At 46.6% G+C, this 23,704-nt stretch overlaps 2 protein-coding genes and 1 non-coding gene across 3 annotated transcripts; 2 read left to right on the forward strand and 1 right to left on the reverse strand.

The window, feature by feature from the left end:
- The first annotated feature begins 1,685 nt into the window (after positions 1-1,685).
- ACTR10 (actin related protein 10) lies at positions 1,686-12,138 on the forward strand. Its single transcript, XM_050336263.1, has 13 exons — positions 1,686-1,818; positions 3,290-3,362; positions 3,922-4,004; positions 4,782-4,890; positions 6,190-6,297; positions 6,634-6,701; positions 6,998-7,077; positions 7,648-7,683; positions 8,947-9,026; positions 9,119-9,192; positions 9,878-9,959; positions 10,567-10,768; positions 11,664-12,138. The coding sequence occupies exons 1-13, from the start codon at positions 1,742-1,744 to the stop codon at positions 11,843-11,845; spliced, it is 1,254 nt and encodes a 417-aa protein (XP_050192220.1). The 5' UTR covers positions 1,686-1,741; the 3' UTR covers positions 11,846-12,138.
- A 2,866-nt stretch (positions 12,139-15,004) lies between these two features.
- On the reverse strand, positions 15,005-15,077 carry TRNAK-CUU (transfer RNA lysine (anticodon CUU)). Its single transcript has one exon. It is a non-coding gene; the product is annotated as a tRNA-Lys (tRNA).
- A 101-nt stretch (positions 15,078-15,178) lies between these two features.
- On the forward strand, positions 15,179-22,942 carry PSMA3 (proteasome 20S subunit alpha 3). The gene is made up of 11 exons (XM_050336274.1): positions 15,179-15,238; positions 16,142-16,224; positions 16,875-16,998; positions 17,724-17,825; positions 17,951-18,024; positions 18,559-18,631; positions 19,444-19,509; positions 21,281-21,327; positions 22,150-22,217; positions 22,359-22,423; positions 22,755-22,942. Exons 1-11 carry the CDS (start codon positions 15,218-15,220, stop codon positions 22,797-22,799), a joined length of 768 nt encoding a protein of 255 aa, XP_050192231.1. The 5' UTR covers positions 15,179-15,217; the 3' UTR covers positions 22,800-22,942.
- Positions 22,943-23,704: the final 762 nt, after the last annotated feature.

Raw genomic sequence — 23,704 nt, forward strand, 5'->3', positions numbered from 1 at the left:
ACAGCTTTTTCTTTGCTCCAAAATGAATAGGATCTCGGTCTCTACACCTTCTATTTTGTGAGAATCTGAGATAACACAGCCTTCTCACAAACTTTATAAAATGTGTCCTGTGATGTGGCTCTGTGATTTTGAAAGTCCAAACATTCCCCTTCTTCAAAACACAGACAGAGGAAGGCAAAACCCAGCTGTACTGCCACAATTAAACACTTCCATGGAAATGGCTCAAATTGAACTGATTAAAATTAGGTGTTGAGCACTCATGTCCCATCAGTTGTCTCTCACCACAGCTGATCTTCTGCCTCTCTCATCACCAGTGACAGGCAACTCAGCCTTGAAAGCATGGACACATAAATCTCCTGAGCTGAAAGGGATCCACAGGGATCATCGAGTCCAGCTCCTGGCCCTGCACAGGTTGCCGTGGTGGGGTTTATAATTTCTATCCTCGCTGCATTTCGAGCTCCTCTCCTTCACTCACCACCTCTCAGCAGAGAAGTGCGGGGCTTTTTTTGCTCCTGAGACTTTTCATTTCTGTTCAAGAGGAAGGATGCTGTGGTGGGTTTAAGCTTTTGTGAGGGCATTGGGAGGACACGAGATGGTTTGATGCAGGGCTGGGTGGTGTGGGCAGGTGATGTCCAGCCCCTCATGAATCAGCTGCGGTGTGTGTGATGTGAATTAACAAATCCCTGCAGCACAGCCACTTCACCGTGGCTCAATGCTCGAGCAGCTCTGCCCCCACGGTGCTGCTGCTCTTTCTGTGTCAGCAATGGTGCTGCAGCAGGAGCAGGGCAGTGACTGTCCCCCTGTGCTGGCACTGCTGAGGCTGCACCTCAAATCCTGGGGTCAGTTCTGGGTCCCTCACGACAAGAAAGACACTGAGGGGCTGGAGAGAGTCCAGAGAAGGGGACGGAGCTGGGGAAGGGTCTGGAGCACAAATCTGATGAGGAGCGGCTGAGGGAGCTGGGGGGCCTCAGCCTGGAGAAAAGGAGGCTCAGGGGGCACCTTCTCGCTCTCTGCAGCTCCCTGACAGGAGGAGCCTGGTGGGGGTCGGGATCTTATCCCAGACAACTGGTGACAGGACAAGAGGAAAGGGCCTCAAGTTGCACCAGAGGAGGTTTAGTGGGATATCAGGAATAATTTCGTCACAGAAGGGGTTGTCCATCCCTGGCACAGGCTGCCCCCAGCAGTGGCGGAGTCCCCATCCCCGGAGGGGTTTAAAAGCCGCGTGGATGTGGCACTTGGGGACGCGGTTTAGTGGCGGGCTCGGCAGTGCTGGGGGAGCGGGTGGACTCGCTGCTCTCGGAGGGCTTTTCCAGCCTAAACGAGGCTGTTATTTTACGATTTTACGATTTTCCTCGGGCAGAAACAGCACCGGCCCCGCGTCCCCTCACGATGACCCCGCCCCTCACGATGGCCCCGCCCACAGAGCGACCCCACCCACCCACTCCTGGCCCCGCCGCCTTTCAAGCCCCTCGGCGGCCCGGCCGCCCTTCCCGGTGCCTGCGCGGAGCTGAGGGGAGCCCGCCCCGCACCGCCCTCGCCGCCACCACCGCGGCGCTCCCGGACACTCCCGGAGCCCAGCGGGGCGGGCGGGAGCAGCGGCGCGGCTCCCCCTGAGGCGGCGGGGCGGCGGCGCGGAGGGCAGGCGCCGTGGTCAGCCCCGCGGAGCCACGGGGCAGGAAGGAGGAGGAGCGGGAAGGGAGAGGGAGGGAAAAGGGAAAGGAGGAGGGAAGGGAGGGCCGCGATGCCGCTGTACGAGGGGCTCGGCAGCGGCGGGGAGAAAACCGCCGTGGTGATCGACCTGGGACAGGCCTTCACCAAGTGAGTGCCCCGCGCTCCTGCCGGGGTTTGGGGTGTCCGGCCTGGGGAAGGGAACGGAGTGGGAGAGCTCGGAGCGTCTTCCAGGGCCTAAAGAGGCTCCGGGAGACTGCAAGGGGACTGGGACAAGGGGGAAGGGCTTCCCACTGCCAGAGGGCAGGGTGAGATGGGATATTGGGAAGGAATTCCTGGCTGTGAGGGTGGGGAGGCCCTGGCACAGGTTGCTCAGAGAAGCTGTGGATGCCCCATCCTGGAAGTGTTCCAGGCCAGGTTGGATGGGTCTTGGAGCAACCTGGGATAGTGGAAGGTGTCCCTGCCCATGGCAAGGTGTGGAACTGGATGGTTTTTAAGGTCCCTTCCATCCCAAACCGTTTTGTGATTCCAGGAATAATTTTGTGGGGTTTTCCCCCCTCACTCCCTCTCTATGTCGACCAGTGTGGTGCAAAAGCCAAAAATAGCACATTTGTTTTTTAATCTGTTGTTTAGTGTAGCTTGGGGTTGAAGCAGAAACGCTCAGGTGTTTATTTGGTAAATTCATCTCGTGGGCCAGAAGTGCAGCTTTGCCTCTGCCCTCCCCGTGCCCAAACACCCCCTTTTGTTACAAACCCCACTCATGTCTCGGGGCCCTCATGACAAAGGGGCTGTTTGAGCAAAGTTAAACCATATCTGGGGTTAGAACTGTCTGGAAATGCTCTCTAGGTGTCAGGGAGCTGGTAATTATGATGATTATCTTATAAGAATAATCCTCCCTGAGCTCTGAGCTGCTCCTACAGGGCTTGTGGCTGTGTCCACAGGGATGTTTCCCTGCTGGAAGCCCTGGGAAGTTCTCTGGTTGCCCAAACGGGCAGGAATCACAGGGACAGGGTCCCTTGTCCAAAATTGGGTTATTATTTAGCTGTACTTGTTTTTTTTCCTCCAAGTGACAGTGTAGGTGCAGACCAGCAGCAGCTTTGGTACCTGGGAACGAGAGGATTTAACAGGATGGGAACAACTGATTCCAGGAGTGGCTTTTTGGGGGTTTGTTCACCTGGCCAGTCAGAGGCTTTGCCTAAATTTGGGATGCTTGTGAGGTTTTACCACCTGGGCATTATTTATCCCATAAAATGCTCTCAGGGGAAAGGTCTCCCTCTGTTTTTTATGGTTTTCTACTGTAGTTTTCTTCTGAAGTTTTGGCAGGGGTGAAACAAATGTCAGGCACTGAGTTTATTAAAATAAATTGAACTCCTTTTGGTTTTAATTTTCTTTCTTCAGTCCATCGCTCCTACTGTGTTTTGGGGAGAGCAGGTGGGTTTCTGAAAAGCTTCTTTGGGGATTGCTGCTGCTTTCATCTTGTTGGGATAAATTGAGAGAGTCAATAATAATAAAAAAAAAGATATAAAATCTTTCTCTATCTTTTAATCCATCTGTAAATGGCCAGGCAGAAAATCTGTGTGCAAAACACCCTTTTGCAGTTTTCTGCCTTTTTTTTTTCCAGGTGTGGCTTTGCAGGAGAAACAGGACCAAGATGCATCATCCCCAGTGAGATAAAGAAACCTGATGCCTCCAAGGTGAAACTGTGTTACCTCAGCTGCTTCCTGGTGTTTGGGGTGTCATGAGACACAAAGGGTTTGCAGATGCTTTTCCTGTCCATCATGAGCTGGTTCTTTCACTGTCTGAATAAAATATTCTGGGATATTATTGTGTTTTTCAGGATTTTAACTGCTGCTGTTAGAAGCTTGTGAGACTTGATACAAGTGCTGTGATGCCAGTGCTGATTGAATTTGGGGTGTTTTTTGAGAAATTGCTTTGCCTGGTTAAGCTTTTTACACCTCCTTTTGGTAGAGGGTGGAGGTTTGGAACACTGATGTCAACTTGCCTGTGACAGAAACAGTGAAAAATAATTCTAATAGTGAAAAATGAGCGTTGATAAACTCTGGAGCTCAGTTATAGGGTGGGTTTCTGAGAGGCTTTAAGGACAAGGAGCAAAGAGTGAGTTTCTCCTGTGTATGTGGTGCCAGATTAGAAATGTCCAGGTATAATATATTCTGTATTTATCACATTTCTTCACATATAGCATATCTTATAATGATGTATAATCACTGACTGGGGGTGTTTTCCCTTCCCAAGCCTGTCAGGGTGGTTCAGTACAACATCAACACCGAAGAGCTGTATTCCTACCTGAAGGAATTCATCCACATGCTGTATTTCAGGTGAGGGATCCATGGCTGGCAGCCTCCTTCCCGAGCTGCCAGGAGAGCTGGGAGCAGCTCACTGAACTGATTCTGATCAGATTGGAGCTCAGCCTGTAGCAGTGCAGAGCTCTCCACAGGGGTTTGGAAGGATGGAATGTGTTTTGGAAGGAGGGATCTTAACCTGTGGGATATTTTTGCCTCAACAACACATCTTTTTGTTGTATTTTTAGGACGCTCAGTGAATAATGACGTTGGACTTAGTCTTTCCTCTCTGCTTCCAATCCTTATTTTTCACACAGTAAAAAGCCATCCCAGGGAAACCAGTATTTGATTTCTGGGCCTCAGATCTTCTGCTGTGGCTTGGGTTGTTTGTTTTGTTTGTTTTTTCCTGTCCTTGACTGGAAAGTTGCTTTGTAATTGAAATCAGGACAACTCCTTTCTCTTCCACCGAAATCAGAACATCTGTCTTTTATGACACTGTGTGACACTGAACAAGCCAGTAATGACTTATTTTTACATTTCTTTACATTGATTTAGAAGCATTTGATGAATATTCAGAACTACAACCTCTGTTTTCCATACCCCAGTTTTACTCGCTTTTTTTTTTTCCAGGAAGGCATTGGGGGTTTTTAAATTTGTGAAGAAGGCTTTGGGATCTCCTGTGGGAAAGGCTATCTAAATGCAAACTTTTAGGATTCTTTTTTGGAGGGAAAATGGGATGTGAATGTAAGGTTGGTCTCCTAATGATGTGCTTGAACTTCCCAGTTTGGATTTACACATCTTGCCCTTTTTCAGGCACCTGCTGGTGAATCCCCGAGACCGTCGTGTTGTGATCATCGAGTCGGTCCTGTGCCCTTCCCACTTCAGAGACACCCTCACGAGGGTCCTGTTCAAGCACTTTGAGGTACATGTCCTCCAGAAATGTGGGAATTTGCTCTGTGTGCTCAGTGTAGCACCTCTCAGTAGGAACTGTGCTGACAGTCAGTGCCAGATGTGGACCAGGGAATGAAAATGGTGCCAAAAGAGTGAGAGACGGATAAAGAAGAAGAAAAATCTGAGGAAGGAGAGCCTGGAAGTGGCTTTAAAAGCCATTTTTATTCCATTCTGGCTCTTCATGAGGCCACAAAGCAGCAGCAATTAACAAGGCTCTGGAAGGTTTCTGTGGCTTGTAGGATAATACAGCTCCCATCCCTCTGTCCCAGCCAGATCCAATAATCCCCACTGAGCTCTGCCTGGAGCCAGGATTTATATTTAAACACTTGCTAGTGCCCTGTCAGTGAGGCTCCTGATTTCTGCCACAGTCAATAGCTCTGGCTGGGCTCATTTAGATAAGAGCTTACCTGAAATTAATTATCTTCTCTGCCTAATGAGTGTTTTTAATGAAAATGTGTTGAAGAAAAGAAGTTGTGGCTGCTCCATCCCTGGCAGTGTTCAAGGCTGGGTTGGATGGGGCTCTTGCACAGCTCAGTTTACCAACTAATACTAAATTTCTACATAATTCTTCCTTCCTATTGATAAAATTTTCTGATGATTTGAAAAAATGGCTGAAAGGTTTCAGTGATTTGTTTGAGGTTTTTTTTCCTGATTCCCTCACAGGACTAAAATATGCCTCAGATAAAGCACATCCCATCCAAAATGATTTGTGAAAAATGAATTGTGATTTCAGAGCTTTGATGGAGAGACTTTGTAACTTGTGAGGAAGCCAGTTAATACTGATGGAAGGTTAATTCTCTCTGGTTTCTATTTCTGTTTGGTGCAAATATTATTAATGCAGGCTCGGTATTCTAACTTACATCTCTGAGCTAAATGTCAGTAATGTTGCCCATAAATGCAGGATTTATTGATGTTTCTCATTTAATTCACACTTCAAGGTGTTCCATTAAAGGAACTGTTGCTATCTAGGAAACTTGGCTTGTGGAATTCTGGGAGGAGGAAGGAATTCTCGTGCAATTTTACCCCGAGTTTCCACATTGCTTTGTGGAGAATGCTTTAATTAACTTCCTGTGAGTTTGTTGTCACAGGGCACACTTTTATGGGTTTTGTAGCACTTTTGGTGACATCTCCAAGTCTTTATACAACTTTTCAAGTAGCTGTGTTTTGCTTTCTTTCATTTCTCTTCAATGACAACAAGAAACCTGATGCATGATTTCAGACGAGTGGTTTGTTTCTTTTTCCCCACTCTCCTTTTTTTGTTTCCATGTAGGTTCCTTCTGTTTTGTTTGCTCCAAGTCATCTGATGTCTCTCCTGACCCTTGGGATCAATTCTGCCATGGTGCTGGACTGTGGATATGCAGAGAGCTTGGTGCTGCCTGTATCCTTGGATTTGCAGCAGCAAGGCTGATGTGGCAAGATGGGATTTTCACAGACTTTGGGAACAGGAACAGCTCAGCCAGTCTGGCTTTGGGCTGTAGGATGGCCCAGCCTGGGGAATCCCTTCACAGCTGACGTGGGGAATTTGTGCTCCCTCAAACCTTGGGAAGGGGGTTCATGACTTCAGCCTTTGTAAACTGGGAATGAGTTTTGGAGAAAAGCAGTTAGAAGGTGTTTCTGACAGCTGAGGCAAGGGGGAAAGCATTTAGTCCCAGCAGACTGAAAACTCATAATAGAAGGAAAAAAAAAAAGAGATAATTTCCTGATCTTCCTGTAGATCTATGAAGGAATTCCCATCCTGAGCTGCTGGGGTTCCCTGCCCCTGGGAGGAAGGGCCATCCACAAGTAAGTTCACAGTTATCCATTCCAGGTCACACAAATTATTTATTTGTGACAGTTCATCTTGGATTAATGGGCAGAGATTCTTGTTTTAAATCATAACTTGCTGCAGCATCATCCAAGTTTCAGATTGACCACTGTTTGGCTTTCATGGATGGGGTAAAAGCTGTGGAAATCAGATCCTGTGCAGTTTGTATTTAGAGGGATGTGACTGAAAGGGGTAAATATTGCCTGTTAAGGGCAGTGCAGAGAACCAGGCTGAGCTCCTGGCTGTCTTTAACCACCTTTGTGCCGTGTTTTAGGGAGCTGGAGTATCAGCTGCTGGAGCAGTGCACAGTGGACACAGGATTAGCCAAAGGACAGAGCCTTCCATCTGTCATGGGTAAGGTCTGGGAGGTGGCCAAAGTGCTGTGAACTTGCCCCAGGGAAACTGGAATGAAGAAAACGAGTTCAGTGTTCTACTGCCTCTTGTGTCACCCACGTGCATGAGTTCTTCCTTTGTGTTTAGCAGGTATATTATTTTTATGATAGGGCCTCTCATAGCAGCAGTTCTGGGTAAGGGCTGAGATAAAAGTTCTGTAGTAATTTTTCCATCAGTTTTGAGACAAGGCAAACACCTTATTTCACTTCTTAATATCCTTTCTTCCTTGGAAATCCTTAAAATCTTGGAAGTCCTTAAAAGCTGCCCCATCCTTGGAGGTGTTCCAGGCCAGGCTGGATGGGGCTTGGAGTGACCTGGGATAGTGGAAGGTGTCCCTGCCAATGGCAGGGGTTGGAACGAGATGATCTTTGAGTTCCTTCCCAACCCAAACCATCCTGGGATTCTGTGATTCTGTGAAAGTGAAAATTTAATCTATTAAATGCAATTCAAACTTAGTTTTGTTGTGAAATTCTCTTTCTATTTTAAGAAAAACTTTCATTCTAAGTTGTTTGGTTTTTTTTTTCATTTCAGGCTCAGTTCCAGAAGACATAGTAGAGGATATAAAAGGTAAGGGTTTTTTTTGCTTTATGAAGATCTGGTTTATTAACTTGTGCATTAGAGTATGGTAATAAAAAGTGGGCAATGTTTGACATTTAGGAAATTATTTCCCTCTCTGTTTGCCATATTTCTTACCTACTGGAAGAACTTGTGGTGTTTTCACTGTTTGAAAGCAAAACCAGAAGAGTGTGTTGAATTCCTCTTTCAGTTCAGCCTGTGTGCTGTTGGGATGTAACTTGTAGATGGATTTGGTGAATGAGCAGACAAAGAGGATTGCACTGTTGTGAAGGTTTGTTTGTAGATTAACTAGAAAGACTCAGTTTGCTTTAAAGTTAATTTTAAAAAAAGTATGTATAAAAGACATTTTGGGGTGTTAATCAAGTAGGCAAGATGAAACAAGGACTACATTTATATCAGAAAAAAACAGTCTTTGGGCAGAACTTAGATGAATTCCTATGGAATATTTCATGAGCTACAGATACAAAAATATGAATTATCTTAGAAAATAGCAACTAGGGTCAGTCTTGGGCCAAATTAGGAAGAATGCAAAATAATTTGTCAAATGAAAGTTGCTTTTCTAATTCCTGGGCTTTGGAGCACAGTTTTCTGAGCAGTTCAGGTTTTTAGGCAGTGTTTTGGAAGCAGATCTAACACACTAGGGATGGAATTAGGGTTGCCTGTGTATTGGAGGGTTGTTTCTTTGGGACAGCAGTTTACCTGTGCCAGCTGCAAATAAATCAGTGTATAATAACAGTTACAGCTGGGATACAAATGAGACTGTGCTTTGTCAGTGTTGCCTGGAGGAAAAAAACCCTCTGGAATTCTGAGGGTGCTGAGGAGTTAGCCAGGAAAAATACTCCCTGATTGCAGCTCGTTTAGGAAACGAGCAGTGTCTCATTTGAAGCTGTGGTACAAGACCTGCAGTGGAGCGTTTGACAGGAAGATACAAACCCCTGACACCTCGTGGTGGCTGAAGACATCATCAGGAACATCCCTCTGTCACCAAACCCTGTGTGGTTGGGCTGAGAAAGAAACCCTGCCTGTCCTGGCGTGCTTTTGGTGTCAGCTTCAGTTAAACTCCCGGTCAGACCCCACCTGAACTCTGCTGAAGTGCAGAGGCCGCTGTTCCTTGCACTTGTTTGACAATGGCTTGGAGCAGCAGGGCCTGACACACCTGACTGGTGTGTTGCTCTCCAAGTTGAGGGGAGTTGCTGTCTTTACTGGTGAGGGAAGGATCCCACCAGGCTCACTCTGCCCTTTCCCTCTGTGCAGTCCGGACGTGCTTCGTGAGCGACCTCCAGCGTGGGCTGAAGATCCAGGCAGCCAAGTTCAACCTTGATGGCAGTGCCGAGGTGGGTGGAGAGTGAAGCTCATCCTACTCTTTTGGAGGTGGCTGGAGCTCTTTTGGGCCTCTAAAATAGCGCCCTTGTGGTTTTATTTCCAGCGTCCTTCGCCGCCTCCAGATGTGGACTATCCTTTGGATGGAGAGAAGATTCTCCACGTGGTCGGCCCCATCAGGTGAGAAATGCCATGACAGAGTATTATTGATCACTGTGAGGATACATCTCAACTCTAAAAGCACATTAGTTTGCATAAAGCTGAGTTTTAATGAAACACTTGCATGTGCTTTTAGTGCCTCTTGATAAATAAAGTGCACAGTGCAAGCCCAGCATGAGAGGTGGTGGCTTCTGCAGAGCTCAGAGGGGAAGGGGAGAGCAAAGAGGTGGGAGGAGTTGGGGAGGAGAAATGAGTGTTAATGCCTGGTGATGGGGCAGATTTAGTGACATGAATGAGGAGTTTTAGCCTGGAGAAAAGGAGGCTCAGGGGAGAGCTTTTCAGTGTCTGCAGTGCCCTGACAGGAGGGGAGAGCCAGGTGAGGGTTGGTCTCTTCTCCCAGTGGTAAATGACAGGATGGGAGGAAATGGCTTCCAGCTGTGCCAGGAGAGGTTTAGATTGGAGATGAGGGAAAATGTCTCCATTGAAAGGGGTAAGCATTGGAACAGGCTGCCCAGGGAAGTGGTGGAGTCTTTTCCAATCTCCAGGATTCCAGGATTGTGTCTCCCCAGTGCAGGGGCTGTGTGACAGAGGTGACAGTGTGCTGGCAGCAGGAAGTCTGAAGTTACCTCAGCTCTGCTGTTGCTGAGTTCAGCTCATGGTGTGGTTCTGCTTCTCGTTAACACTCACTTTGCTGCCTGTTCCACAGAGACTCCGTGGTGGAAATACTGTTTGAACAGGATAATGAAGAGACATCTGTTGCCACTTTGATCTTGGATTCCCTCGTTCAGGTATCTTTATATTAAACAATTTATGGAATTCCTCCAGCCTTGGAGATCCCGCAGTTATAAATGACTTGGAGCCCTGCAGGCTGCTGCTTTACCTGAGCTGGAATAAAATTAATTTGGACATCTTTATTACAGGCAGCATATTGGATTTATTGCAGAAAAATTTTCTTGGCATATCCAAACACTGCAGTTCTTATTATATTTAGGGGAAAATACATTAGAAAACCACTATAAATGGAAATTTTCATTGTGTGATGATGGATGTGTGTTAATTAAAGTCGACTCCCTGTAGTTAATCATGGCATTTAAATAAAGATTGCTGAGATGTAATTTATTGGAGAGCCATGGACTTGGGCTGACATGACAAACACTTCCATTAGAATTCCTTAGGAAAACAAATTGTTTAAGGAGCTCTGTGCCTGGACCCCTCACCTCTGCACCTCCAGGCATTTCCCCATGGCTTATGTTGGTTCTGTTCCAGTTAAATACGGGAAAACAGCAGGGCATGGAAAAGGACTGAATGTCCAACAGACCTCTGAATGCACTTTAAGTTCAGGCAATTCCAGTTAAAACGATTTTTTGGGGTGTTTTTATTTTCTGTTTGCATTAGTGCCCCATAGACACCAGGAAGCAGCTGGCAGAGAACCTGGTGGTGATCGGGGGCACCGCGATGCTGCCGGGGTTCCTGCACAGGCTCATGGCGGAGATCAGGCACCTGGTGGAGAAACCCAAGTACAAGGAGGCCCTGGCCACCAAAACCTTCAGGATTCACACCCCACCTGCCAAACCCAACTGTGTGGCCTGGCTGGGAGGTAAGAATGGGAACAGCCGAGGGGTGAAGAAGGAAACAAACCCGCCAGGTGAGGTTTGTGAGGAATAAGGAGCAGGAGAAATGAGGGGAAGTGTTGAAGTGAAGCTGCAGCGAGCTCTGGTGTGTGGAGTGAAGCTCCCTCAGGGATATTTGGAGGGCACTGAGGGTTGTGGGAGCTTTAAGCAGGTGGGGAGCAGTTGGAAACAGGTGGAAGGTGAGGTGCTGGCTCAGAGCTCCCTCCATACCAAGGAGGCAGAGGGAGATTCCTCCTTGTGACATAATCTCCTGATGGGAAAATCAAGTTTAATCACCGACGGAGGAGCTATGGAGATGCTGCTAACTCCCTGTGCTGGTCACAGGTGCCAGTAACAAACACTATTGAAAACTTTTAGTTTTCAAACTTGTTATTTTTAGGATTAGATTCCTAAAAATTAGGATTTTTAGGAACCAGGACAAGTTCTAGGCACCAAGTTCTTGATGCTTTTCTTCCCTGGCAGCTCCCACGGGCTGGGTGTTCTCACAGCTTGTGTGAACTTGTGGGACACCATTTTGGGGATAGAAAAATTGCCTTGAACACAACAGGGTTTGGTTGAAGTGCTTAAAATCAAAACGTTTAGGAAACTTTGTCAGAAGAAGTTGGTTAACCAGGCCAGGTTTGCTGTCAGCAGAGTGTAGATGGTTCTTTGTGTTCAGTTACTTTCAAGGGACATAAATGGAAGCAGTTTGGGATTAGCTGGGCTACTGAAAAGGAAAACAGCTCTACCCTTTCATTCCTTTAATTTGTGGGACAGAGCTGAAAAAACCCAAGCAGTGCAGATTCCTGATGGGAAGGATTAGAAAATGAAATTCAGTACATCAAATTAACGCTGTTTTTGAATTCCTTCCCAATAATGCAGGAGCCATTTTTGGAGCACTCCAGGACATCCTTGGCAGCAGATCCGTGTCCAAGGAATATTACAGCCAGACAGGCCGCATTCCCGACTGGTGCTGCCTGAACAATCCCCCTCTGGAAATGATGTTTGATGTTGGAAAAACACCCCCACCACTGATGAAAAGGGCTTTTTCTACAGAGAAATAAGCCCCTCCATGTCACACAAGGATTCTGCTCCATTTCAGATACACGTGCATTGGGTTTTGTTTTTTATGGAGTACTTTATGTGTAACGTTATTAAATAGCACCAACCTGGATGTTTTCAGGGAGTGTAGGCACTAACACTATTTAAAAACTTGTCCAGTTATAGTTTAAAAACTTCACTCTGGCAACTCCTGTCCTCTTTTGTCATGTCCTGAAGGAATTCTGTGCTGTCATGAGTTGTACCCTGCTGAGTTGTTTGTTATTTATCTGTATAGTAAATGGCACTGCTGAGAGAATTTGTTTTGAGAGGTTTTAATTTTAAATATGCATAGAAGAAGGAGAGGAAATAATGTGTAGAATGAAAATATCTATGGAAGTTTGTTTTTTTCCTGCCAGATTCTGCATTAAAATACTCCACCCTCAAATCACCTGTGAGGAAGTGGTTTGGGGCTGTTCAGCAAAGGTGGTGGGACATTATTTCCCCTGGACACCGTCCTGTTTTGAGAGTTTGCTTAGCAGAGAACTCTGGTGCCTGTAGTTCTCACCTAGTGCTGAGCTGAAAACTCTTCTGGTATCTCTCCTCCAAGAAAGATTTCAGGATTATAAATAGTAATAAGTTATTACAGAGTAATTGTAAACAGGGGTGTGAGGGCAAACTTGACTCCCTGGCTCATACTGCGCTTTGCCTTAACACGTGGTGTTAGTTGGCACGTGGGAGGAGATGCTCCCTTTTAATTTAATGGTTTTCAAATGAAAAAAAAAAAGCCCCAAACCCCAGGAACTGCTGCTTCAAGTGTTAAAGAGTCTGTGTTAGGTGAGACTTTGCTGGTTGGTGACAGGGGCCTCTCAGTACTGACAATGATTTTCCCTCAGAGGTGCTGGCAGCAGCTGTGTTTTTAAATTACCTTCTTCCCACACAGAAAGCTTGGAAAAGCAGACAGGTGTAGCTGTGAGAAGTTGTTTTATAGGCCTGGGGTGAGATTGGTTTTTAGAGACCGTGTTCTGGTGGGATTTCAGGCTGGATGAATGGACGCTGTCCCATTGGCAGGTGCCTCGGGTGTGCAGAACACACAGGCCCAAGCTCATTTTCAGTTATAATCTGAGTAATTTGGGCTGCAGCTCCGTGACCCAGGTCATGTTTTACCTCGGTAAGAACCGAGCCAGAGCCCAGCAAGGCTTGCTCCCAGGAGGAGAGTTTTCCATCAGCACAGGCCCTGTGGAGCTGGGAGGGATCACTCGTGTCCGTGAGGTTCTCAGTGGGAAGGATGGAACTCCTCCAGAGCCTGTGGTCGGGGTGGTGCAATGATGTCATTTTCCTGAACTGCAGCAGACTGCAGCTGAGGAAATTCAGGATATTCTTAGCCTTTTTTGGGATATTCCTGTGCTGCTGTGCACATGGACCCCGGACCTCTCTCGGCACGTTCTGTGACCTTGTGTTCGTTCTGCCCACACAAATCCTCTCCTGTGGGGTTTCTGCATCACTGAACGGCTCCAACAGCTGCTATTTCTGGCAGGAGCAGAATTCCTGACTCCTGTGCTACTGCTGGGCTGAAGCACGGAGAGTCCTGGGACCTGTTAAGGACATAAACAGGATTCTTAGTTCATGGAAGGGGTGAGAAAGACTATTAATGGCTTGCCCTGGGAAGCCCTTGGAGATCATACCCTAAATGTGTAATTGTGTAGGAAGGGGATTGGCTTGTTTTTTTTTCCAGCCTGAGTGTTGTAGTTCTTCCCTCCCTTCCCTCCCCGTGGATCCTCACAGCAAATTCATATTTTGTAATATTCACGAGCCTGTCATGTCTGCCTGTGGCTGTGCTGTGTCAGTGGGAGCTGGTCCCTGGGGGAAGGGGCTTTACCTCGTTCCCCTCCTCTCCCTTTTCATAGAGTTAGGGAATATCTGAAGGTGGAAGGAACGCAATAAGGATCATAATACCCTAAGTCATAAGTCCCCATAAATCCAGGTCCCTGCAGGACTACATAAACTAAATTGGGTGGCTGAGAGCATCATCCAAAGCTCCCTGAGCTCTGACAGGCTCAGTGTCCTGAGCACTTCCCTGGAGAGTCTGTTCCAGTGATGGACCAGCCCAAACCCCAGAGTCCCAGAAGTGCTTTGGGTTGGAAGGGACCTTAAAGACCATCCAGTTCCAACCTCCCTGCCATGGGCAGGGACACCTTCCACTCTCCCAGGTTGCTCCAAGCCCTGTCCAACCTGGCCTTGGACACTCCCAGGGATGTGGCACCCCCAGCTTCTCTGGGCAACCTGTGCCAGGGCCTCACCACCCTCACAGGGGAGAATTTATTCCTACTATAAAACCCCGGATCCCTTTCCTTGTGGTTGCTCTTCAGCCCCTCCTCCCCCAGGTTGGTGTAACCAGGGTTACCCCATTCCCGATGGAGAATCCCACCCTTGCTCTTACTAAATTTCCCGGGGCAGTTGCTTTCCCAGCTCTCCAGGTTGTCCAGGAATCTCTGTAGTTCCTCCCCGCCCTCGAGGGCGCCCACGGCTCCTACTTTATTAACATATTCATTTCTCCGATTCCTGCATACTGATCTTTTATTAAAAATAAAGCAATTTTTTTCAGGCATGCAGCTTTCAGTGCCAAGATTACCCCAGCTCCTGCTTTACTATGTACATGTCACTGCTGCACCCAGCTCACTTATAAAAACTAATTTTCTCAGGGATAACAGTGTATTAATCACTTTCACAGCTCCTGGGGATTCCCTCAGGAGCCTCCCGGTTCTCCGGGGCCCTGCGGTGAATCCCCCTCAGGGGTGGCGGGCCGGCATTTTCCGGCCGGGAGCGCTCCAGAGGAGCGAGGGGAACTAAAGTGAAGCTCCCAACCTGCAGCAGGCGGTGAATCCCCCTCAGGGATGTTGGGAGAGGGCCGTGAGGCGGCATTTTCCCGCCGGGAGCGCTCCCGAAGAGTGAGGGGCACAAAAGTGAAGCTCCCAACCTGCAGCAGGCGGTGAATCCCCCTCAGGGATGGCGGGGGGCCGTTAACCCGCCGGGACGCCTCCCAAAGGGTGAGGGGCACAAAACTGATGCTCCAAATGCGAAGCGGGCGGTGAAATCTCCCTCGTGGCCGCGGTGGTGACGGGGAGGGATTTTCCCGCCGCGAGCGCTCCAAGTGGGAATTGGAGGTGAGGGGCACAAAACTTATCCGCCCAACGTGGGGCTCGAACCCACGACCCTGGGATTAAGAGTCCCATGCTCTACCGACTGAGCTAGCCGGGCGCTGACGGAACGGGCCACGGGGCGGGCCCTTCAGCGCACGGCGCGTGACGTCACCCCCGGGGCGGCCGCCGGGCGCCCAATGCGCGCGCGCGTTGCTGCGCGGTGCGCGCGGGCCGGGCCGGGCTGGGAGCGGCGCCGCCATGAGCTCCATCGGCACCGGGGTGAGTGCGCCGGCACCGCCCGGGAGCAACCCGGGAGAGCGGGAGAGCGCCGGGAGAGCGCCGGGAGAGCCGCGATCGGCCCGCCCCCACCGCCCCCGGGGCCGCGCGGCGCCGGGCCGAGGGTGCGGGGGGCGGCCGAGGGGCGCTGCGGGAGGGCTGAGTCACTGCGGCCCGGGAGGCCCCGGGAAGCGGCGGCGGGGGCCGGGCGGGGGTAAAACACTGATTGTGCTTCTCTGCAGAGTGTGCTTTTGAGCATTTCAAACGTGCTCCTGCCACCGGGAACTGTGAAAGAAAGCGGGGCCTGCAGGGAGGCCGGAGAGGGGCTCCCGGTCGGGGGTTGTGGTGAGAGGACAAGGAGTGATGGGAGCAGAGGGGAAGAGGTTGGGCATTGGAAACTGAATTTAGGTTGGATATTGGGAAGGAATTCTTGGCTGTGAGGGTGGAGAGGCCCTGGCACAGGTTGCCCAGAGAAGCTGTGGCTGCCCTTGGATCCCTGGAAGTGTCCAAGGCCAGGTTGGACAGGGCTTGGAGCAACCTGGGCTAGTGGAAGGTGTCCCTGCCCATGGCAGATGGGCTTTAAGATCTCCTCTAACCCAAACCAGTCTGGGATTCTGTGAAACGTGAAGGTGGACAGAAAGTTCCTGTAAGTCTGAGATGTTGTGTAATGCACAGTGATTTCAGCCCCGTTCAGCATCGGGATTGATGGGATTTGCAGTTTCATCCAGCACTGATGAAGTGGCCTCTCCTGGCTTTCAGTCTCTGTTTTCTTCTGTCTCCAAGTCCCACCCTGCTCCTGGGACTGCACAGCCATCTCTGCATTTTTCAATAAGCTGACTTGATCTTTAAACACTGGGATATGATGTGTTTGGGTGTTTTCCCTGAGCATTGTGTTTTCTCCTCCAGTACGACCTGTCAGCTTCCACGTTTTCTCCAGATGGCAGAGTCTTTCAGGTGGAATATGCTATGAAAGCAGTGGAGAACAGCAGGTAAGATCCAAATATCTGCACTCTCTGTCTTGTTTGCTGGGCTCTTTTAAAGCAGTGTCGTTGGAACTACAGAAAGATGATGGTGTTCCACCAGCCCAGGTTGCTCCAAGCCCCATCCAGCCTGGCCTGGAACACTTCCAAGGATGGGGCAGCCACAGCTCCTCTGGGCAATGTGTTGCAGTCAGCCTGTTCCTTGGTTAGTCAGATATTTTGTGAATGCCATGGTTGGTAGTTTATGCCTGATGAGGTACTTTTTGAGGGTTAGAGAAAGAGTTGTCCCATCTCCTAGATCAGCAGGGAAGAATTTGCCAAAAGGAGAGGTTTTGTCCAGTCCACGAATTTCACTCCAGTGTCGCTCAGCTGAGCGTGGCAGTGGCTCGGCCCTTGCTCCAAACAGTCCCCCAGTGCACATCCTCTGTCCAAAAATCTTTGGCTTGGGACTTTTGGCAGCCCCCACCTCCTTTGTTTGAGAAAATGTTTGTAGGTTTAGTGAACTTTGGCTTTTTTCCTCAGTGCTCAAGTGGAGTTGTAACAAATGTACTTCCGTGGGAATCACCTGATAGTTTGTGGTATCTTGTTAATTAATTCTCTGTTATTTTATTTTCCACTGTGGTTCTCTGTGAGGAGCTGACATTTATCTTGTCTTCCAGTACAGCAATTGGGATAAGGTGCAAAGATGGTGTTGTCTTTGGAGTAGAAAAACTAGTCCTGTCCAAGCTTTACGAGGAGGGTTCCAACAAACGTCTCTTCAATGTCGACCGACACGTTGGGATGGTAAGGGGCCACTTCATTTTGGGTTCCCATAAATTCCAAGGGACCCCCCTCAAAAGGAGAAATCTTATCAATCAGAGGATCAATAATAAGTAGATTAAGAAATTAATGCTAATGTTTCTGCCTGCAGAAAATGCCAGTGGGCTTTTTACTGTTTTCTGTAGTTTATTCTCGATTGCACACAAACACGCACAAATAAAAGCCGGATTTATTACAGAAAATGGACATATTTTGGGGCTGTTTTAACTTTTTTTGAAATGCTTTTCAGCATTCCAGTTGAATGAAAATCTAAACACAAGTGTTAAAGTGGTACTTTCCTACACAGTTAACAAATAAGGTGTGCTGAGGGCTGCATGCAAGATTCTCTTCTCAGCAGTGTGGGAATTACCTGAATTCTTTAGATACTGGTGTATGGATGGCTAATCCACCCCAGTGATGTCAGGATGATGCCATGTGGTGGTTTCTGTGTGACAAAAATGTGAAACCTGATGGATTTACAGGATATGAAATATTGTTTGGGTTAGTGCAGCCATGGCAAATCACGAGACCCCACTTAACACGAAGGGTGTTCACTTTCCTAGAGAGAAACTATTCTGTGTTGATGTTTAACCACACTGACACGTTCTGAGTCGATGGCAGGTGGACACGACTTCTGAATTCACTGCTAGTCATTAATTTCAGTGAGGATGAAATGTGTGGCAGGCCTGGCTGATGAATTCTCCCTGCAGGCAGTGGCAGGGCTGCTGGCAGACGCCCGCTCCTTGGCAGACATCGCCAGGGAAGAGGCTTCCAACTTCAGATCCAACTATGGATATGACATTCCTCTGAAGGTAAGGAAATCTCAGGGGTTTTTTTTTTGGCTTATAGTCTTGACATGAGAATTCAGTGTTCTCACTTGAGGTTTGGGTCCTGTAAATGAGGGTTTGCAGTGTTTGTTTTCGCTCTCCCCACACAGCACCTTGCGGACAGAGTGGCCATGTACGTGCACGCCTACACCCTGTACAGTGCTGTCAGACCCTTTGGCTGCAGGTGAGTGGCACACACACACTTTGTAACTGTCTTCTGGTTCACAATTTTGCTGGGATTGCCTGTCCAAGGTCTTTTTTTTTAACTTGGAATTAGTAACCCACAGTTCACCTCATAAAGAGATTCCCCTCTCCATTTTTTTCCTGTGTGTGTAAAGCCTCAGGAGAAGAATTCAGATTCCTGGAGCAGATTGCCAGTTTGTTCCTGGGTTTTAAAGTTGAAGAGTTTGTGCTGTCAAGTCTGTGACAGTGGCAAAAGCAGAACTTTCCCTCTGCAATCATCCTGGTTTTATCCTGATACCTAAAGAGCAGGTTACAATGTGGGTTTAGTACAAAGGGACTGATAAACAGAGATCAAAGTACTGCTCAGTAAAATGTTTCTGACAGCTTCTGTCATGAGAACACTCAACAGCTGCTCAATAGAGTGGAGCAGGAGTTTTGCCCCAGGAGCAGTGGAGGAAACCTGAGCTGGTGTGGTCTCTGTAGTTCTGGGTGTGTTGGCAGAAGAAATGTCTTTAATTTCTCTTTTCTTCTCCAGTTTCATGCTGGGGTCCTATGACAGTGATGATGGTGCACAGCTGTACATGATTGATCCATCAGGAGTTTCATACGTAAGTGTGTCTCAAATAGTTCCATCTTGGAGTAAATTCCCCTTTAAAAAATTCCTAATTAGGAAAAGGAGTAAGTGTTGGTCCAGAAGGGCTGTTGATTTTGCCTCTCTTTGCCTGGGAAGATCTAAGTGCTTCAGATGACCAGGGCTGGGGTTTGCTCATTTGCATGTCTTGTTAAACACAAACTTTTTGTGTTTCTTAGAGGTGCAGTCTGAGGAACAGGTTTAAAACTTGTCTCTCAGAAATTCTGAACTTCATTCCAGCTGGTTATGTCCAGTGACAACTCCTGTGCACTGCCCCAAAGGGGCAAGTATTGTAGTGATCCCCCATTCCCTGAGTACTCCACATTTTCTTAAAATATATCCATACCATGGCTGTTGAGGGAAACAGAAGTGCTTAATTTTTATGTGCTTACACTTCAATTATGTTTTCACAGTAGGTGGGTTTAGGTGTTGGGTTTTTTATTTTTGATCTGTAGGTCCTGTAGAACTTCTCTCCTCCAACTAATTCTGGTTTGTTCTTCCATTTATCGTAACAGCAATTAAAAAAATCTATTATAAAATTTTGAGCAGATAAGTTTCTGTCCAGGAACTACTGAGCACTTCTCTTTTCTATCAACAGAGGTAGCACTTGATTTAGAAATTGGGTTCTATTCAACAATTTGGGGATGTACCCTGAGAGAACACCACCAATACTGTGTGTTGGCCTCTCATGATGTGAGCAGGGTGGGGTTGTCATATCCTAAGGGCTGTAGAAAGTTTAATATTTAATTAATTTGCATATTTTTTCTCTCTTTTTAATTTTTTTTTTAGGGTTATTGGGGGTGTGCCATTGGTAAAGCCAGGCAGGCTGCAAAAACAGAGATAGAAAAACTTCAGGTACTTTATGATGTTCTCTTTTTGGATGCCTAAAATGTGTAAAATAAGGACAAGCAGGTGGAATATTTCCTTTTACATTTGCCAGTAAAGTAAGTGAGTGAATACAAAAGTGTAAATAAGCTTTTCATTCTGGTTGAAAACCAGAAGGCAGCATTGTACAGGGGGCTGTATCTTGTTTTTTCCCAGAAGTTTTAGATGATCCTTTTGTTTTACAAGTTCAAAGAAGTTGTTCTTGTTAAGGACAAACTAATCTGTGGAGAGCAGACTGCCAAAAGGTATTGAAATGTGCCTTAAACTGATTTGAATTGTGTGAGAATCCTGAAGCATCTCCATCTTCCTCTTGTGTTTTAATATCTGACACCCTTGGAGTTGGAGACAGCTTCACACTTGGAGTTGGGAATCCTTCTCCTGGGCTGTCTCATGTAATATTTATGTGATCCTTTGCTTGCATCTTACTTTGCTGTGCAAAGGGACATCACAGCTGTTCATGGAAAAGTTCAAGAGTTTAGATGATTGTTATCATGACTGAAAAATTACAGGAAAATTAGAACATTCTTAGACTTGATTCAGTCAGTTTTGAATCTGGTCAGATGCTTGAATACCAAATTAAAATGAGAAGGCTGCATGATCATCTGATCCTGATCCTGGAATTGTGGCATCTGGGAAATCCTGATTTTAATTTCTATGTGTGCCCACTGGCAGAAAAGGCAGTGAGTGATATGCTGTATAATGTACTCCAAAAAAATTAACTTCTACCCAAGAAGTTTAATTTTCTGGGCAGTGCTGAGATTTCCAAAAACTTCTGCTTTAGTGACTGGCACAGTTAATAATGTGAATTGCTGCAACTCCAGACTGGGCAGGTGCTAATTTTGACAAGAGGGATTTGGTAAAGCTGAGATGGGGAAAAGACACAAGTCCAGAAGCTTTTGTGGGGTGATCCAGCCTGGAGCAGCCTCTGTCAGCTCACACTGCCCTGGGAAGGGAGGACTCCAGGGGGAGCAAGGGAGACAAAGCAGGGAGTCAGAACTCCAACCCTGCCTTGCAGATCTGTGTCTGGGAGGGACACAGCCTGTGAAACCCTCCTGCAGCTGAGGGTACAGAAGAAAACCCTGCATTTATCACAACTCTTGCAGAGTATTTTATGGGAATGTCTGTCATCTTCAGCTGTGGCAAAACTTGGAGCTGTGTGGACACTGCTTGAATACAACTTTTTGATGTGTGGACATGATCACGATTAACTTCCATGATAAAACTGTTACAGTGTTTACCCTTAGTGTCTGCAGTGGGATGGGAAGAGGATGATGACAAGAATTAAATTCAGTTTTCTCTCTTGTAAATACACATGACAGTAGGGGTTACTAATGAAATACAGTAGAATATGTTACTGCTTCATAGTCCAGAAGAGTTGACTGGCAAGACATTTGACCTACCAAACATAAGTTTATTATGCCAGGGAAATTTGCACCAGATTTTATTTTATTTTAATTAACTGTGAAACTGTCCAAAGATTGTGATATAACTGGGAAAATACAAAATGAGGTGCTGATACCTTGCTCAGGCAGGCAGTTGGTTGCTAAACAATATTATCCTCTGGAATGACTTGCACAGACAGGCTGAAAGATCCACTGTAGGGAATAAATGTGCTCCCAATCTTCACTTCCTGTCACTTTTATCACTACTGAACATTAGCACATGCACAGCCACTGATGTTCTGGCCCTGTGGAAGTGGAAAACATTCTATTCTCTTACCCTGTGTGGTTTTTGTCCACAGATGAAGGAAATGACCTGCCGTGATGTTGTTAAAGAGGTGGCGAAAATGTAAGTCCCATCCTGGTGAGCCTGCTGGGCTTTCAAACTGAAGCAAACTGTCACAAAAAAGTGTCACAAATTAAATATCTGCAGCTGCAAACCTGCAATTTCCAGCATTTTATGGCTTTTGCTCAGGTTATAAAGTAGTAACTCTGCTTCTCTCATTGCTGTTGCAGCACGTGAGTTGATTTTGGAGTTTGTTTGAGGCTGGCACAGCAGGAGCTGGATAAAGGAATTTGTGGGATTTCTCTTCTCACAACCTTGCCAGGACCTCGAAGCAGGTCTAGAATGGCACAAATTAGACATGGCTTTTCAAACCATGGAAATATTTCTGTCCTTTAACTCTGCCTCAGCTCAGACCTCACTTTAGTCTTTATATTTGTGTCACAATACTTTTATTAGACTTTGATTTGAAGTATTTAGTGTGGTGCTGCCAGCTGTCCTTCCTTCAGTATCTCCAAGGTTTCTGTGTTGGCTGGAAAGAACCTGGAGTAAGATTTACAGGGACAGGCAGGACACTGCAGGCTGTTACAACTCTTGTGGCAGTGATGATGCAGCCTTGGTTCTGCAGTATTGAAATCTTAATATTTGTTCCAGTTAGGGCAACTTGGACATGTCGACCTGCATCTTAGCTGTAATGATTTAAGGTATTGTTAGACTGGCAATTAAGCCTGGAAAATTAATTCTCTGTGTTCGGTGGAGAGAAAGTACAGGGGGAACTTGGATTACTCATAAGAGTACTTCAAGAGAAGTATATTTAGGTATATAATAAAAGTATATTTAGCCTGTTGATCAGTCTGTTCTAACCTGTACTTTTTCTGTTCCTTCCAGAATCTACATAGTTCATGATGAAGTAAAGGATAAAGCTTTTGAGCTGGAACTCAGCTGGGTTGGAGAAAGTAATGCATTTCTATTTCTATAAACACTCTAGGAAATATCTGTAATTTTCTATGACTCAAGTAAAACACTGCTGCTTAAATTCACCCTATGTCAAGGTCTTTGTGTGAACTGTACTTAACATGCACTCTTTTTATTGGCAGTAACCAATGGAAAACATGAAATTGTTCCCAAAGACATCAGGGAAGAAGCAGAAAAATATGCCAAGGTAAGGTCTGACCTGGGTGTTGTCTCAGTGCTTCCCCTAACAAACCCTTGGGAGGACTGGGAATGCATCATCCAGCACTCATGGGTTAAGTGTGAGCTGGGGCCATTCCCAGGGACAATCCTGGAGGTTCCAGTGTAATCCAGGGATAGTTCTTGCTTTCACAACCTACGTGTCACAATCTTGCACTGGTGGGGTAAATGTGGTGCTGGGAGGTGAAATGCTGAATGCAAGACTTTGGACAGTGAGAGGGTGGTGAAGCTACAGCAGAACTCATTTTACTTATCATAGGCTGAATTAGGTTTTAATTACACTTTTTTTTTTTTTTAAACAGGAATCTTTGAAAGAGGAAGATGAATCAGATGATGACAATATGTAACACATTGTTACTCCAAAATCAGTTCAACTTTTCTTATCTTAGATCATATTTGTTTATAATGCATTAAGCATGGGATGCTGGTATGTACTTGGAAAAAAGACTGAGTGACCAACTTGCACTAATAAATTTTCCATTTTACTGTCTGGGAGCTTTTATTTCAAAAAATGTCTAGGCCAGAAACTGCACCTAAACAGACACTGGGAAGGAAAGACATTATCAGGCTGGTTGCTTCCTCCAGCACTTTATTTGAGCCAGATATGCACAGAAAAACAATGTTAGAAATTAGACAAGTCTCTTGTTTATGCTGCATAGTTTAGTATTAAAAACTAGTACGTTTTTATTCTGTGATTAACCAATACCACAATTTGCAGTTCATTGACAGCCACAGTCTGTGAGTGCTCTTGGCAGAAGAGAAACCACCACAGCTCACTGTAAGCAGCAGGTTACAGGTTAAGGTGCTGTGCACAGCTGACAATTCCAAACAGCTTCTGTATCAAGCAGGAGCTCAAGAAAAGGAATTTTAATCTGAAGTTCTAAGCCTGGGCTTACTGGAGGAATAGGAGAAATTAAAAACTAATTCAATTTAAAACAATGCTTGGGGTCAGTTCTAAAGCTGTGAGACCTATCAGGCAATGTAACTGGAATTAATGCTTGCAGAGCCAGACTATTTTTAAGTATTTTCATTCAGCTGTAATTTCTTAAATCACTTCTGACTCAGTTTCATGAATTGTTGACCATCCCAGAAGTTGAAAACGAGCTTTGCTGCTTTCTTTCCCCACTTCCTAGGAAAAAAAAGATTGCCTGTTCCAGTCACTTCTAAGTCTTGAATTACAAGGCTGGGATAGGGCTTGGTGTAACCCGGTCCATGGGAAAGTGTCCCTACCTATGGCAGGGGTGGCACCTGG

The sequence above is a fragment of the Myiozetetes cayanensis genome, unplaced genomic scaffold (assembly GCF_022539395.1).
Source record: "Myiozetetes cayanensis isolate MyiCay16 unplaced genomic scaffold, myiCay2020 scf6-25, whole genome shotgun sequence".
In the NCBI taxonomy this organism is placed as follows: domain Eukaryota; kingdom Metazoa; phylum Chordata; class Aves; order Passeriformes; family Tyrannidae; genus Myiozetetes; species Myiozetetes cayanensis.

Bases quoted from the DNA above. Each gene is read 5' to 3' on its own strand.
- ACTR10 (XM_050336263.1), top strand. From the start codon at position 1,742: ATGCCGCTGTACGAGGGGCTCGGCAGCGGCGGGGAGAAAACCGCCGTG. The intron at 6,298-6,633 runs GTATCCTTGGAT...ATCTTCCTGTAG, and splicing joins CAGAGAGCTTGGTGCTGCCT to ATCTATGAAGGAATTCCCAT. The intron at 7,078-7,647 runs GTAAGGTCTGGG...TTTTCATTTCAG, and splicing joins GAGCCTTCCATCTGTCATGG to GCTCAGTTCCAGAAGACATA.
- PSMA3 (XM_050336274.1), top strand. From the start codon at position 15,218: ATGAGCTCCATCGGCACCGGG. The intron at 16,225-16,874 runs GTAAGATCCAAA...CTTGTCTTCCAG, and splicing joins AAAGCAGTGGAGAACAGCAG to TACAGCAATTGGGATAAGGT. The intron at 16,999-17,723 runs GTAAGGGGCCAC...TTCTCCCTGCAG, and splicing joins TCGACCGACACGTTGGGATG to GCAGTGGCAGGGCTGCTGGC.